Source organism: Mixophyes fleayi, chromosome 7, assembly GCF_038048845.1.
Source record: "Mixophyes fleayi isolate aMixFle1 chromosome 7, aMixFle1.hap1, whole genome shotgun sequence".
NCBI classification, from domain to species: Eukaryota; Metazoa; Chordata; class Amphibia; order Anura; family Limnodynastidae; genus Mixophyes; species Mixophyes fleayi.
Window position 1 is genome coordinate 128,863,349 of NC_134408.1, and position 16,944 is coordinate 128,880,292.

The 16,944-nt window shown below is 35.9% G+C and overlaps 1 protein-coding gene across 1 annotated transcript in view; it reads left to right on the forward strand.

Moving 5' to 3' along the window:
• The window catches only part of LOC142098165 (sodium channel protein type 2 subunit alpha-like), a 156,289-nt gene that overhangs the window by 104,960 nt on the left and 34,385 nt on the right, over positions 1 to 16,944 (forward strand). Inside the window, exons 15-20 of the mRNA XM_075180724.1 lie at positions 680 to 853; positions 1,578 to 1,934; positions 3,462 to 3,929; positions 13,088 to 13,223; positions 15,429 to 15,583; positions 16,143 to 16,316. Of these exons, the coding sequence (XP_075036825.1) occupies positions 680 to 853; positions 1,578 to 1,934; positions 3,462 to 3,929; positions 13,088 to 13,223; positions 15,429 to 15,583; positions 16,143 to 16,316 (1,464 nt within the window). The remainder of the gene's footprint in view (positions 1 to 679; positions 854 to 1,577; positions 1,935 to 3,461; positions 3,930 to 13,087; positions 13,224 to 15,428; positions 15,584 to 16,142; positions 16,317 to 16,944) is intronic.

Genomic DNA, 16,944 nt, shown 5'->3' on the forward strand with positions numbered 1-16,944 from the left:
GGGTGCAGCTATATTGCGGGCATAACCAATATTGGAGAATGGGGGCTATCGATTTACTAGGAACCAGTGACATCACTGAGGCATGAGTTATGTAAAGTACAAGGCTGGACAGTAAGGTGTGCTAGAGCCACCCACAGCAGGCCCAGACGCAAGGGGGGTTTCCCGTGCCTGGAAACACCCCCTCCACGACCTGAAGCTTAATTTTCCTAACTAAGAGCCAGGGCTGATGAAAAATAGGTTTCACAAAGTTGTGAAATGCCATTGAAGCAAAAGCATCACATGTATCATTCAGAATGTGATTTTTTTTTTAAAGCACTTTACCTTCTAAAGTACATTTTGTTCTGTCCCCATTTATAACTGCAATTACAATAATTCCATGTGTTTATTTTTTCTCAGTCTCTTTCCACTACCATTTCTCATATGAAAATGTTATATAAATAGTGTTATTTTCGTTTTAAAGATTACAAATAAGTATCAGTACATATGTAATAAAGACTACTTAATAAAGAGAAAAAAAAAAAAATGTACACAGTGTGCAGACTGTGCCATTGGCACATTGGATTTAGTTAATAATACACAAGGGTTTTTCATGTTCTTGATAATACTCCACACATCCACAGTTAATTGGAATGTATTAAAGGCAAATCAGACTAACAAGATATATTTCCATTTACTGTAGGTTTTTACTGGAATCTTTACAGCGGAAATGATTTTTAAGCTGATTGCCCTAGATCCATACTATTATTTTCAAGAAGGTTGGAATATTTTTGATGGTATCATCGTGAGCCTCAGTTTGATGGAGTTGGGACTTGCTAATGTGGAAGGATTATCAGTGCTTAGATCATTTAGACTGGTAAGAAGATATTGACGTCATATTATAGATGTCCTGCTATAGGTGTCATCCTATAGATGTCCTGCTATAGGTGTCCTGCTATAGGTGTCATCCTATAGATGTCCTGCTATAGGTGTCCTGCTATAGTTGTCCTGCTATAGATGTCCTGCTATAGATGTCCTGCTATAGTTGTCCTTCTAGAGATGTCCTTCTAGAGATGTCCTTCTAGAGATGTCCTTCTAGAGATGTCCTGCTATAGGTGTACTGCTATAGGTGTCCTGCTATAGGTGTCCTGCTATAGGTGTCCTGCTATAGATGTCCTTCTAGAGATGTCCTTCTAGAGATGTCCTGCTATAGATGTCCTGCTATAGGTGTACTGCTATAGGTGTCCTGCTATAGGTGTCCTGCTATAGGTGTCCTGCTATAGATGTCCTTCTAGAGATGTCCTTCTAGAGATGTTCTGCTATAGATGTCCTTCTAGAGATGTCCTGCTATAGGTGTACTGCTATAGATGGCCTGCAATAGATGTTCTGCTACAGGTGTCATGCTATAGATGTCCTGTTTTATAATTCCATAACTTTATTGCAGGATTTTTTTCATATCATCCACAGCCTTTCCCCTCTTATACTTTATCTGGTATTTACCTTTTAACAGCAGGGAACTTTTTTTCTAAAAGTCACATGAATCTGGACCTGTTTGGTACTCAATTTAAGTTAAAATGTACCCCTTCATTTTTATTTTTTAGCTCCGTGTCTTCAAATTGGCTAAATCGTGGCCAACACTCAACATGTTGATCAAGATCATTGGCAACTCGGTGGGAGCTTTGGGAAACTTGACCTTGGTGTTGGCCATCATTGTGTTTATCTTCGCTGTGGTCGGCATGCAGCTATTTGGTAAAAGCTACAAGGAATGTGTCTGTAAAATCTCTGACGACTGCGAGCTCCCCCGCTGGCACATGAATGACTTCTTCCATTCCTTCCTGATTGTGTTCCGAGTACTGTGTGGAGAATGGATCGAGACCATGTGGGACTGTATGGAGGTGGCCGGACAATCTATGTGCCTCTTGGTGTTCATGTTAGTCATGGTGATCGGCAATCTTGTGGTAAGCACAGAACAGCCAATTTATTATTTCAAGAACATTTTGGTTTAAGACAAAGTTAGGTCAGAGTATACACACGGGAGTTAAATTCCTGAATTCTGCATGTTGCGTGGTCATCGGTCCTTGTTCACAATATGAGCTTGGGTCCTTCAACCTACTACTACCTTAATAGAAAACAAATTCCCAAAATCCACATATTTCATCCACTGATGACTGTCATAAATTGTCTTCCTAACTTTGTATGTCCACAATGGTTTTTGTTTTTTTTGCAATTCCCTCTTGTGTTTCATTCATTACTTGTTGTCTGCCCTCTGTCTGTCACCCATTGTTTCTTGCCCCCCTTCTTCTTCACCTCTACCTATATATTTTTGTGTTTGTCAATCATTCCTTATACATTTCACTAAAAGAACATAGACAGGTATTGGGAAGTACATGAATTCCAATTACTTTGCATCTCATTTTTTGAAAAGGAGCACATCCTATTTATTGCCATTGAACGCACATTTATCTTTCCATTGAAGTCAATTGAAGCACCTTACAAACTCGGGTCAACACTCGGCGTATGTTTGGCCTCAAACATTTGGGGGTAAATGTATCAAGATGAGAGTTTTCTGGCGGATTTGAAAAAACAATCAGATTCTAGCTGTCATTTATTTAGTACATTCTACAAAATGACAGTTAGAATCTGATTGGTTGCTGTAGGCAACATCTCCACTTTTCAAACCCACCAGAAAACTCTCAGCTTGATACATTTACCCCTTGATGTGTGTTTACAGTGTGAGCAAACACTAAAATGTGTCCCAAATGGTTGGAAAACAATGGATTCAAAGTTTGATAAGTGTATAGAAATATTGACTAAACATGTTGCAAACACATTATCAGTTCAACATAAACACATGCATTTAAATGTCTTGTTATATGCAATCCTGTGCACTCCGTTGAGACTCATATTGACACCTGTTTGTGCATTCCTTATGTTTTTATGATGATGTCAAGTTTCACAATGTCTTCCACAATAAGGCTGAAAACGGGAGCCTAAAATGTAGTTGTCCATGTATTTATTTAGTTATTTCATTAAGTCTTAGATATTTCTCTGTTCAACGAGCAGTTTACATATGGAACAAAAAATGGCAAGTTTAACCTAAAGCACATAAATTCAGATATTGTATTTTCCTGATTACATTTTAGTATGTTTTATATATTTTATATTATATTTGTACCAAAATGATAATTTTATATCCCCACAATAACACATATACTTACCATAATTGCACTGTAACCACAACTGTGCAATACATGCTTGTATTACCAAAATAAAGGTTCACATAGTCCAGAGATTGAATCATTTTTACAACCTTTGAAAATCTGTATCCGCTTGGAAAGCAAACTAGCAGCTATTTGTAAAGTGGAATTTAGCTGAATTACAAATACCATTTCAGAGCTAGAAGGTTGACTGCCATATGTACTATCAAGGGTTTGGTACAAGCTATCTAAGAATTGTTAACAGCTTCCTTTTCATTCACTGCTCAGGTTCTGAATTTGTTCCTGGCCTTGTTGCTGAGTTCATTTAGTTCCGACAACCTCACAGCGACAGATGATGACAATGAGATGAATAATCTCCAGATTGCTGTGGGAAGGATACAAAGGGGAATAGATTTTTTTAAGAAAACGGTACGAGACGCCTTTGTTAAGAAAAAGAAAGTTCTAGATGAAATCAAGCCACTGGAGGAGCTGCACAACCGGAAAGAAAGTTGCCTTTATAACCATAACGCGGTTGATATAAATAAGGATTTAGATTATCACAAGGGTGGCAATGGGACTACCAGCGGAGTAGGCAGCAGTGTGGAAAAGTACATCATCGATGAGAGTGATTACATGTCGTTTATACATAACCCAAGCCTCACCGTGACTGTCCCCATTGCCGTTGGGGAATCTGATTTTGAAAATCTTAATACAGAAGATTTCACCAGTGAATCAGACCTAGAAGAAAGCAAAGAGGTAAGCCCTCTTAATGAAATATTTAGTGTTTTTGTTATTTTGTTTTAAATTAAATAATATTTTTAATTTTTTGTTTATATTACATAGTCAAATAACAACAGTTTTACAATTTTCTTAAATGAGATCTCAAAGAACTTTGGAATGATTGAAACTGAAAGTGGAGTTGTTGCCTATAGCAACCAATAAGACTGTTGCTAGCATGTTCTAGAATGTACTAGATAAATAACAGCTAGAATCTGATTGGTTGCTATGGGCAAACCTCCACTTTACCTTATTAGTTTTAGTAAATCTATCCCCGAGTATTTTCTTCTAACAATAACGAACATCAAAACATTAGTCATGCATATTTGTCTTTCTATAAATACTATTTTCTCATGGTGACTACTTAAACTTGGTATTAGTTTGAGGAACAGAATGTCTTTCAATTTAATACCTTTTTCTAACTCTCTTGTTGAACACTTGATTTGCTTTTATCTTGATTGAGAAATACTCATTGTTCTGTAAATGTGCTATATTTAAATTTTTTTTTTTTTCCTTCTTTGCAAATTTCACATTAGCATATTTATCGTTAATTCAGTCTCATGCGTTTAGTATATTTTGTGAATTCTTTTAGTATAGAATAACTGTCATATAAGTTTTGTCTAGTTTTAATTGAACTTTTGGTAATATAACATCACCGGGCTAATATAACATTTTTGAAGGTTTTAACCTTTAGGATAATTATAAATTATCTATTCATAAAAAAATGTATCCATTACTTAAACACAGTGTAGGCAGCCAGTATTTATAAGAAACTGAACCAGTATTTATGAGTAAACAGTCTATTAAATTATCAGGAACTAGTGACAAAGTGCATTGATAGGCTACATTTTGTGTAAAAATGGCTGCCTCTATGGCTTGTAGGTGACAGGTACTTAAATACAATACTTTATTTTTCCTTTATTAAATACAGTAGAGTAAATTTCACTTCATTATCTCACCTTTCATTTGGTATGAATAACCAAGTATTGATAGAAGTGTCAGTTTTTGATTAATTGATTCCAAGTAAATTCAACTGATACATATCTTGTGCTATATCATCATCAGGAGCAATTTATATAGCGCCACTAATTCCGCAGCGCTGTACAGAGAACTCACTCACATCAGTGCCTGCCCCATTGGAGCTTACAGTCTAATTTCCCTAACATACACCCACACAGACTGAGAGACTAAGGTCAATTTAATAGCAATAGTGCTAACCACTAAGCCACCGTGCTTCCCACAATATATATATAAATGCTAACATTGGATACAGCAGTATTTTCTGAATTTATCATATTTAGTTTATTGTTTCTGGGACCACCAGGTTGTTTATTACATGTGTGAGTAAATTAATATATGTATAAAATCCAGAAAATAATATTTTGCAATAAGTGAAGTGTATCATTCCTTATAGGGGTTTTCCACTTTTAGACAACTGCCCCTCTTTAGCTAGCATGTGCCCACATAAGTAGGTGCATCTTACTAGAAATCTGTTATCTGTACTGAACCCCTGGCCCGCTGCATCTGATAGTGCCCAGCTAATTAAGCAGTTAGGACAATGTCACGCATTGATAGCACCACCTGACTGAATTATCCCCAGCTATTGCCCAATCAGGTACTGCATTCATTACACACCTTCATACAAGGCATTTTAAATCTTGGACCGTACAAAAGCGGACATGTTTCTTCCATAGTCTGTCATCTATTTTGAAACCGTCTGAGTGCTTACAATGTTCATCTTTGATGGGATCAGTGATCCTTATTTTATGCTCTGTTTACTATATGTCGAATGCAATAAATACAACCAAGCGTTGACTAAGGCAAAAAAACAAAAACAATTGCATCTCATCTCATTTAAAACCAAGACAATGAACACCATTAATTATAATTAAGGCTTATTATAAGTCAGTTTACATTTTTGAATTAAGAGAAATTGATTCATATCATAAATATAAAATTAAATCCATGTTAAACCGCCTATAAAGAAAAGATTCCAACTTGTTGACATAATTATTTATGCATTTATTTGCAATAAAAATGTACCATAGCTTGGGAAAAAGAGAGCAGACCAGCGAGTAGACATATCTTTTGTATAATTAGATGCTGATAACGGTCACCAGCTAGCCGCTTCTGATTGGCTGATTGCGAATTCACCTCCGAAACTGATGGGCGCTTTCTTCATCGATCGTGCATATATTGTAGGATTTTGTGGGTGGATTTAAAACATTTATTTTTCTTTCATTCATACGTGACACATAAATGTGTACGTCGCTAGCAAAACAAATGTTAACAAACTTGTCTTCTGCTTATGACCCGGTTGTGTGTATGCGTATGTCGGTGTAGGTAAGCCTGACATACACCTACCGCATATGCTATAGGTGTAGACCTGGATGCATCTTGCGATCTGTGCAACTGTGGGCGTATTACGCATACGGATGTAAATCTGCTATTTTTACGGACAGATTATTTTGAGAGTAAATTACACCCAACATGCATCCTACTGAGCTACAGGACCATAGTGTCTAATATTGAAACACCTTTAATTCTAAATAATTAACTTTTAGACAAAGCAGTGTTGTGTTCACATATTAAGCACATGACACATAAACAAAGTTTAATGAAAATAATTATTATTTATATTTTTCTGAATTGTCTTTACTTAAAAATAAAAAAAACAATTTATTTGCTATTTTGTAAGCTTAATGTGTATTTAATAAATTAAATTAATCTTCATATTTTTAATGAATAAAACAATGTAGACAAAGTTATTACAATATCATATATCACTAGAAGAGATTATAAAACCTATTCTCACCAAGCCATATATTGAGGATTCCTTTAATCATGCACCAAATTATTTTTCTAATTGAAGTAGAGAGTTAATATCCCTTACCGAACATAGGAAGATCCTCAGACAACTTGAACTGTTTTTAGTAAATGATCGGAGTGTTCAGAAAACTATCAGGCCTTGCATTTTGAGTTAATAAGCAAGCTTTTATGACATTTAATTAGTAGTTTGGATATATTATTGAGATTATGTGGTCAATATTTGATAGATTAGAAATAGGACTGCAAGAGAACGCATCTGATAACCGTTATTTTTGCATTATAACTGTTGGGTACTTTTAGAATCGGCATTGCTAGCCGATCATGAAGATAGCAGTCACACAACTTCTTGTGAATCCAGATCCATCACAACAGCAACTTTACATGTTTTATGACAACTAGGGGTATTGTTACTTTTATCTTTTTTTGTTGTTTGCATTTTTTGTTCACTTCTCACAGGAGTAAAATCAAGCAGAAGCTACCGACAATGCAACTCTGGTGCTTTTAAACAAGGCAGAGCAACGTGTCACCACGTTTACTAAGGTTAAATGAAATAATACCTGATTACAACTAATTTTGATTGGCTTGCATGCAACTCAGCTGTGTCCCTTGCCTGTCCATTACAATCCAATACAAAAACATGCACAGCTATTAGGCTTAGGCTGAGTCATGTGACTCACTTCACAGCATGGTCTGGCGAGACTGGCCGATTAAGGTGTACTAAGAGTCTAACTTTATTATTATTATTATTATTATTATTATTATTGTTATTTTATTTCCTTCTTAGCATTTAATGCATGATCTAAATCAATACTGCTTATAAAATCACAAGTATAACGTAAGAAAGGAGCATGCACCATTGTGAATGTTAAAAGTATATATTCTAAAATATTGCAGTATGTATGTTTATTCTTAAGGCAAAATGATAATGTCTCAGTTTATGGAATACTGTTGCAATTTGCGGAAAAGTTGACAACTTGTCATTATGATTTAATGAGGATATATTCCTTATTATTAACAAAATGGAACATTTCTAACTTTTTGTGCCAAATTAAAATGTTGTCATTGTTGGATGATGTTACAATGGATTCCGAGGTAATTGAAGTTCAATGATTTATATCTAGCAGGAAAAACTCTTCAAGAGCCCCCATCATCTAGACACAGGGGCTTGTATTTGCAATCCATCAATTTACTTGAAAGTAATGACAACACTGAGACATGGGGCACAAAGTGCCTTATGCCTCAGAAATGTCACTAGTCCCCAGTGAATTGATGAATTGCATCCTCATGACAATTCCCCCCTTCATTGTCTTTCTTAAGATACTGGGTCCCCCAGACATTGTACATTGTGCAGGGACACGAACGTGATTGCCACAACCCTGATGTTACCTAGCAGGTAATAAGTTTTCAACCAAAAGGGGGCACTATAGCAAGAGCCTGAAATAGTGTCAGAAATGACATTATATGAGGATCCCTGTATTTTATATACAATATGCCTTTGTTATGATGTCAGAGATCCTGTATATATCACAGTTGAACTAGTGTGAGAAGTCAGACTCGAATGAACATTCTACTCTGATCATTTTAAGTATCACAATGGGTTCCTGCTACACTAGGAAGATGAACCAGGCGGAACATTTCCAGTGGCTAATCCAAACACCGTAATATGAAAGCAAGTTATTAGCCAATAGAAACAAATGTTAGAGAGTGGAAATGTATAACTATGTTTATCTTTAACTAGCTTGATTGAAATGTACATCACAATATTTTTCGACTAGAAAATAATTATTTTCTATTAATTAGTTGTATTATTTTTAAAGTATATCACTTTAAACCTATGAGATGTAACCATTAAAAATTATACAGTATGCGTAATGTACATAATAAAAATAATTATATCTAAAAAAGGAAATATAATTAAGAAATGACAGTAAATACTTTTGTGATGTACATTTAGCAGTGTTTCTGGAATACACCATGGCTACTTTGTAACTTTTCTCTCAAGTAGACATTCATTTTTACTTGAATAAACACCTCTAATTAAACTAATTGGCACTCATGTTACTTTTTATCGGCTCTTGATCTAGGATATCCTCTACCTTCACAAGCATGGTAAAAGCTGCTAAACAAATGGCTTGGTTGTCTTAGGGGTTAATTAAATTATCTATTCCCTAATTATGCATAATTAAACAAAGAAGTGTCTGTGTTATTATACTACACTATGGTATTGCAGTATTCCAGTGTTGTAATTACTTGCGCCATTCTGTCTTCCTTTTACTTGTTTTAGGATACAGTGAAGCAAAAATGATCTTGTATTTTTATTTATTTATTTTTTATTATTTAAATTCTTTATTAACCTTTTTTGCTTTGGCTACAGCATCCTGGCAGAGTTTGTTATTTCATGGAAATGATGGAAGCATTATCGTTACTGTTTGTCAAAAAGCTGCATAAAGTTTTTAGATACAAAATTTTACCTTTTAACTCTCATAAACCTCTCTCAAAGCACAAAATGCCTGGTGAGGTTTTTTCCTGTGGATCTTATAGAAAAACAAAAAAATAAGTAAATATACAGCTGTTTTTTGGAAGAAAAGCTAGAAAAGTATATGATTTACATTATAATCATCATCATTTATTTATATAGCGCCAACATATTCCATAGCACTTTACAATTAGGGACAAACATAGTAAACTAATAAACAAACTGGATAAAACAGACAAAGAGGTGAGAAGGCCCTGCTCGCAAGCTTACAATCTATGGGACAATGGCAGTTTGACACATGAGGTTAAGTCTACATTTTGCATTTTGGCCCAGCCAGACTGCAAAGGTAAAAGTGACTCATAAGCTAAATGATCCTGTCACACAACAATGTAGGTCAGGGGGTAGTTGTCTTGTGTGAAATTGTGTAACGGGTGGTAATAGGGTAATGTAGTGAGGTTAAGAGGGTTGTTAAGGAATATTATAAGCTTGTCTAAAGAGGTGGGTTTTCAGAGAACGCTTGAAAGTTTGTAGACCAGAGGAGAGTCTTATTGTGCGAGGGATATATATAGGGAGTTCATATAATCAATATGAACTCTAACAATGCAATCATACGGTCTGTAAAGTGTTTAGGAATATGCACAATCTGAAGCTAAACTCTTAATTTTTAAATCTATAACCTGTTATGCTTACAACTAACATAACAATACACTCGTTCCTTTTATTTCCTCATACCAGCCTCTGTCTCACCTTCTCTTTCTGTTGTGTACTATAATCCTTTGTCACATCAATGTTACTATTATTCAAATTAAAAACTTTTCCACCTGTGGAACAAATCCTCAATCGGGATGCATGCAGATTACTCAAAATCTGGACTGTCCCGCATAAATTAGGACTGTTGAGAGGTATGCTTTTGTAAAGTGGAAATGGCTGTGCGTACACACCCCCAAAACTCCACCTGTGTATGTAATTTCAAAAGTCTTGCTCTGTAATTTGCTATCTTAGTTTTGCCCTCCTCCGCAGGAAACACCATCACTCTGCAAACTCTTTCTATTGGCCAGTGCAAACTGCCTCTGCAGCACAAACTCTGCCACCTTTGTCTGTAATACCACCTTCATACTGCCGCCCCGGCAATATCCCGGGTTTTTGAAGCCGGGTTTTTGCAGGGGCTCGGAGTGTCCCAGCTCAGAAACACCATTCATACTGCACCTCGGACTCTCTCTCTCTCTCTCTCCTCCCCCCCCCCTCCTCCTATGCAACTATGCAAAAACCCGGGTTGCACCATTCATAGTGCAGGCGACCCGGGAATTACCCCTCGATAAATCCCGGGTTGAAGACCCGGGTTTTTAGACCCGGGATTTTTCACTTGTACCATTCATACTGCACCAAGACCCGGGTCGTTTGAGCTCGCCCCGGGAAAAACCCGGGATTTTGGTGCAGTATGAATGGGGTAAAAAATTATAAGTTTTGGTGGAGATTTCTTGCATTGCCTGCGCTGTACCTTAACAATCTTGTACTTTCCTAAATTACCTCCACAGTCTGGGTTATTTACTAACAGTCTTCAAGCTACAAATGTGAAGTAACCAAAACAAACAATCAGCACTTGCACTTGTAAGTTAGACAATAAAAGCAAGTGTCTAATTAGTTTCTATGGTTTAGAGCAAATGTTGCACCTAAGTGCTATCACTATTATCATTATTATAGATGACAAAAAAACTCCTAAGCGCACACCTATTTATATCGAAAACCAAATTAGAAAGCTGTTTCAATTGCCATGTGGAATTCCAAAATCTATATTTATTTAACATACACAAATATTTAAAACTTTTAAAAACAGTTCAAATTTCTAAAAACAACATTATAATAATAAACGTAAAAATGCATAAATATTAAGACCAAGGCTTTTTTTTATAAGTGTAATGGACCAGATGTAATTGTATTAAAAGAATGGCATCTGTGCAATCCCCCAAAGTTCAGCCATTGTGCTGTAATGAGTTTTATATGGAGGGTAAGATTTCATAAAACACAGACAGCAACAATACATAACACAATGCATAGTACATTATTAAACTAAACACAATTATACAAAGACCAGACATCTACTAATTAACAGACTACACTCACAGATAACTAGGTAATGCAGATCAAGTTATTCGCAGGACAGTGAGTGATGTCCAGCAAGATGTAGGCCTGAGCTCAAGAAACAGGGCCAGGGAGCAGGCCTAAAATATATAGCATGATGAGATAGTAGAAGTAGAACACGAGGAAAAAGGGCCCTGCTCCTGAGAGCTTACATCATAAATGGAAGGGAAAGACACAAATAGGGTGGCACCGAGTAAGGGAGAGGAGGTGATAGCCAAGACAAAGGAGTAAGGCTTGAAAAAACAAATTAGTTTTGAACTTGGAGAATAGAGGGTACACTGATAGGGCATGGAAGATCGTTCCATAGGTGAGTAGCAGCCAGGGCGAAGTCCTGGAGGAGGAAGAGGTAATCCGTATGCTATTGAGGTGGAGACGGGAAGGATTGTGGATAAAGATGAGGTTGGAGATATAAGAGGGGGGGATTGGCTGGGGGCTTTGTAGTTGAGGGTGTGAAGTTTAAATGTATTTCTGTAGGCCGCAGGGAGCCAGTGTAGCAACTGGTAAAAGGGGACTGCAAAAATAGAGCGGCGTGAGAGAAATATAAGGCAGACAGCGGCAATCTTAATAAATGAGACCAAATGAAAGCAAATGTCTGATCGGCTTCTGAGGGGTGCTGCATATTTGCGCTTTTGTATTTTCTTACTAAATTTCTCCTTTATTGTGTCTTAAAGCTCTTGATTGATTTATGACTTTCTCCTTGTGATTAATGACTATCAGCGGATAACAGCTGTCAGATGATTACAGCTATGCCACTTATTGCATTGCTCATTTTGGCTGTATAAATTCCAAACATACATATGCTTCCATCATTCCCTATGTACATTTGCAACCTAGCAGTGCTGCCATAGATGATGTTATATAATGACATTAAACCTGGTCAGAGAATGCGGACTGTGTATGCTACCAGATAAACTACTGTACTATGGAACGGTATTCATACTTGTTTGGCTTAACCAACCCCACCGGCAAATTGACGATGAAAAAAGATTTACATGATGTTTCTTGAACCTGAAGTGCACAAAGTGCATTTAAATGTGCCTCAAATTCCAAACTGCCCTTGCAGTTGCATCAATAAGTATGAATATCAAGATGACAAGTAGTTTGAAAATGCACAGTGGACATGGGTGCATTGACAAAGATGGATGCAATTGCTTGAACGACTAGTGTTATGTGTTTCTTTTATGGATACTAATGATTGAAATCTGTTAACTTTTTTTTCCCCCCAAATACGTTTAATGTACAATATAGTAACATGGATTTTAGTAGCTAATACTGTAAGGATAAAAATCATTGTTTATATTGCTTTGGTTGAAACATATTAAATTCAAATGTTCTGTAATTTTGTTTATTATACAAGTACCACTTATAAACAAAACATTGCAAAGCTATTAGTTGTAATATACAATAAATATAACCAAAGTATAACCAAAACAACGCATAACCAATAAGTATAACCAATACAAAGTATAAAGAGTAAGTATAAGCAAAATACCAATAAGTTTAACTTATACAAAGTATAATCGAGCAATGAATTTTGTGCTCTTGCACAGTTTAATTATATATTGTTTAATATATGATTCACACATACATGATGATAAAACTATAGTAAGGATATATAAATTAAGCAGCATTCTGTTTTACTGCAAAGAGCAACAAGTTAATTTTTATTTTTGTGGGATGGATTTGTTTGCAGAAACTAAACTTAACCAGTTCATCCGAAGGGAGCACAGTGGATATCCGGCCCCCTGGGGCAGTCGTGGAAGGAGAAGGAGAGCTGCTAGAGTTGGAACCAGAGGAGGCTCTTGAGCCAGATGCCTGTTTCACAGAAGGTGAGTGGGAGAACATTGCTCATTAAAGGCTCTGTATATGGCTTTTTGTTTGGCAGTTGGCCTGCACAGCAAGATTATGTAATGAGACAAAGAAAGTCCCCTGGTAAATCATAAAAGCAGACGTTGTGTGAAATAAAAATGTTTATTGGCTTCCAGAATTACAGGAAAGGACCTCTGATTTTTCTTCTCTATAGCTGCTCAGGATGATAATAAGGGGTAGATTTACTAAAACTTCTAAAAAGAAAAAGTGGAGGTGTTGCCTAAAGCAACTGATCAGATTCTAGCTATCATTTGCTAGACAAGTGATAGCTAGAATGTGGTTGCTATGGGCAACACCACTTTTCCTTTTTAGGTGTTTCAGTAAATCTAACCCTAAGGGCTAGATTTACTAAACTGCGGGTTTGAAAAAGTGGGGATGTTGCCTATAGCAACCAATCAGATTCTAGCTGTCATTTTGTAGAAGGTACTAAATAAATGAAAGCTAGAATCTGATTGGTTGCTATAGGCAACATCCCCACTTTTTCAAACCCGCAGCTTAGTAAATCTAGCCCTAAGTCTGAGAAGATGATGTTGGGACAATACCTTAGTTTTAGTGTTCCGAATCTCTTAGCTAATGTTTCCTCTAAACTGATAACTCTAGAAATTAAAAAGTTATTAAAGCTATTGTAGGCTTGCATTAAGAATCTGCTGGTCAGTGTAACTATACACAATGGATGTTTCCTAACAATTTTGTGTTTTAACATCATTTGCTAATCACTCAGCTGAGATCAGCTTTGAGTAACAGATGGCCCAAAGCTTCACCTGCGGCCCCCCCAGCTGGCTGCTTCTGATCTTATCAGACCAGGGCAGCCCACTTCTACATCACATGATCTCCTTATATAGGGAGGTCACGCTATATACACAGAATAGAAGAGAATGCACTGTGCTCTCCTTCCATTCTCTGTGCGGCACATGCGTTCCTCCTCCTCTTTTACGTTGCCCCTCTCTAGATGGAACAGCGATCTCTGCATATCTAGTTCATCTGTGAACACGACTACATCTTTCACATGAGTCTAAGGAAGTATAGGCCTAGCTCAGCACTGTTGGAATTAAATAATGAGTGGTGGCCTATGTGTGTGGTGGGGGGGGGGCAACAAGCCTTATATTACATGTCACAGAAGGGGACTGAGCAGTGGATTCAGTGTTGTGCAGGATTTTAGTTTAACGAAACCATGGGACCCTATTTATGACTTGTCTGCCTTAAGCATGCTTTCAGATCCTGTTCAAAGTATATTAATATAAACACCTCACAAGTATCCCAATGTCTAAGCTATCCACACACTTCTCCGGGCCTGATTCATTAAGGATCTTAAATTAAGAATTTTGTTATTTAAATCTCCTGGACAAAACCATGTTACAATGCAAGGGGTGCAAATTAGTTTTCTGTTTTGAACATAAGTTAAATACTGACCGTTTTTTCATGTAGCACACAAATATCAACTTTAAATTTCAGTTTACAAATAAGCTATCAAGTATTTGTGTGCTACATGAAAAAACAGTCAGTATTTAACTTGTGTGCAAAACAGAAAACTAATTTGCACCCCTTGCATTGTAACATGGTTTTGTCCAGGAGACTTAAATAAGAAACTTCTTAATTTAAGATCCTTAATGAATCAGGCCCCTCATGTATGTTAAAAATCCAGGCTAAATCCCTTTGCTAAAACAGTAAAGAATAAAAGAAATTTAGAAATGCTGAACTTAATGGCAAAAAAGATCGTCGTAGTCGTCCCACCTTCCCGTCTCAGTGCTTTATTTGTTCATTATGTTTTTCAGCAAGTGGGGGGGAGGAATATTTAGTTATAGGTCTCCACAATAACCTTATGTTTGCCCCCTTTCTTTATTATTATTATTTATAATAATAATAATATTAATATTAATATTATTATTTACATGAGTCCCCCCGCACCTCTGCTGAAAATCTATTACATATGTCTACCACCCTTTCTGTATAAGTAGTATTTCTTTAAGTTACTTTTTAAACTAGTTACGTGTTCTTTTACTAAAGAATATTGAAATAACATCTCCATGCTACATATATTTAGAACATAATGGAAAATTAAAACTGGTGGTTTTAGGCACAAAGGACAAGAATAAGACACATAAATATTTTTTTTCCCAGTAAAATGCTAAATGTTTACTTTTATTTACCATAATCATATATTCCAGGCTGTGTAAAGAGATTTCCAATTTGCTACGTGAACATTGAAGAAGAAAATGGCAAAACATGGTGGACATTTAGGAAAACCTGTTATACAATTGTAGAACACAACTGGTTCGAAACCTTTATTATCTTCATGATTCTCCTTAGCAGCGGAGCTCTGGTAAGTCAACATATAAATTGTAGGTACAAACTAAAAATGGATATATTTTACAATGCTTTTTAATTACCAACAAAAATTCAACAAAAAGCAAATTCATGCACACATTTGGGGGTAAATGTATCAAGCTGAGAGTTTTCCGGCAGGTTTGAAAAACCAATCAGATTCTAGCTATCATTTATTTAGTACATTCTACAAAATGACAGCTACAATCTGATTGGTTGCTATAGGCAACATCTCCACTTTTCAAACCTGCCGGAAAACTCTCAGCTTGATACATTTACCCTTTGGAGTTTTTGCAAGATTTGGAACAACCAATCTAAAACTTTCACTTTATAGAACACAGATTTAAAATTGAACAGAACATTGAAGATACAATTGTCTTATTTAGGGCCATTTTGTTTCATTTTAATATGTCAATTAAATTATTTGGTTTTGTATTTGCCAGAATATTTTGTAAAATATATTCAGAATTTGGTTAAATCCTACCATATAGATTTGGCACATGCCTGGTTAAACCAAATTGAGTTTCTCTTCAATCATAATTACTTGCCCACTACAGGCTTTTGAGGATATCTACATTGAGCAACGGAAAACAATTAAAACCATGCTGGAATATGCCGATAAGGTCTTCACATACATCTTTATTTTGGAAATGCTTCTGAAATGGGTGGCGTACGGATTTGTAAAATACTTTACCAATGCCTGGTGCTGGCTGGACTTCCTTATTGTTGATGTAGGTATTTTAGACTATTTTTATATATCGTACTAGTATAGCCATGCTGGTTAATCAGTAATATATGTTATGTAAAATAAAGCACATAAGTTAGCTGTAAGGGGCCTGATTCATTAGTGATCTTATCTTGTGCAAAAGTTAAGATGCTTATTTTTAAAAAGAAACGGGGAGATAAGAGTGAAGTTAACTTTCATCTTAACTTAAGAAATTCTTCACTTACGTAGTGGATTTTGCTTCTTATCTCCCTTTCCTGAGCATGCACAGAGTGGATTTGCTTAAGATAAGCAAAAAATGGCAGATAAGATCACTAATGAATGAGGCCCAAGATGTGGAACTAAGATTAGATTGACAAACAGGGAGCATGTTACTTTTTGCTAATATTTTACAGTAGTAGTATACCAGTCTTGGCTATACAATCGTCTGTATTTTGTTTTCTGAATATACAGGGCTCATTTACATGGGCAACTTTGTTGCAAATAGTCTGTAATATTTACTGTACACTGTTTGGTCAATATTGAAACTATTTTGGTGCAAATTTATTAAGCATATATGAAAAGGGGCTTTGTTTTATTTGGAAACTTAATGTGAACAAAAATGGATATGCCAATTTACTAAAAAGTAAATTCAA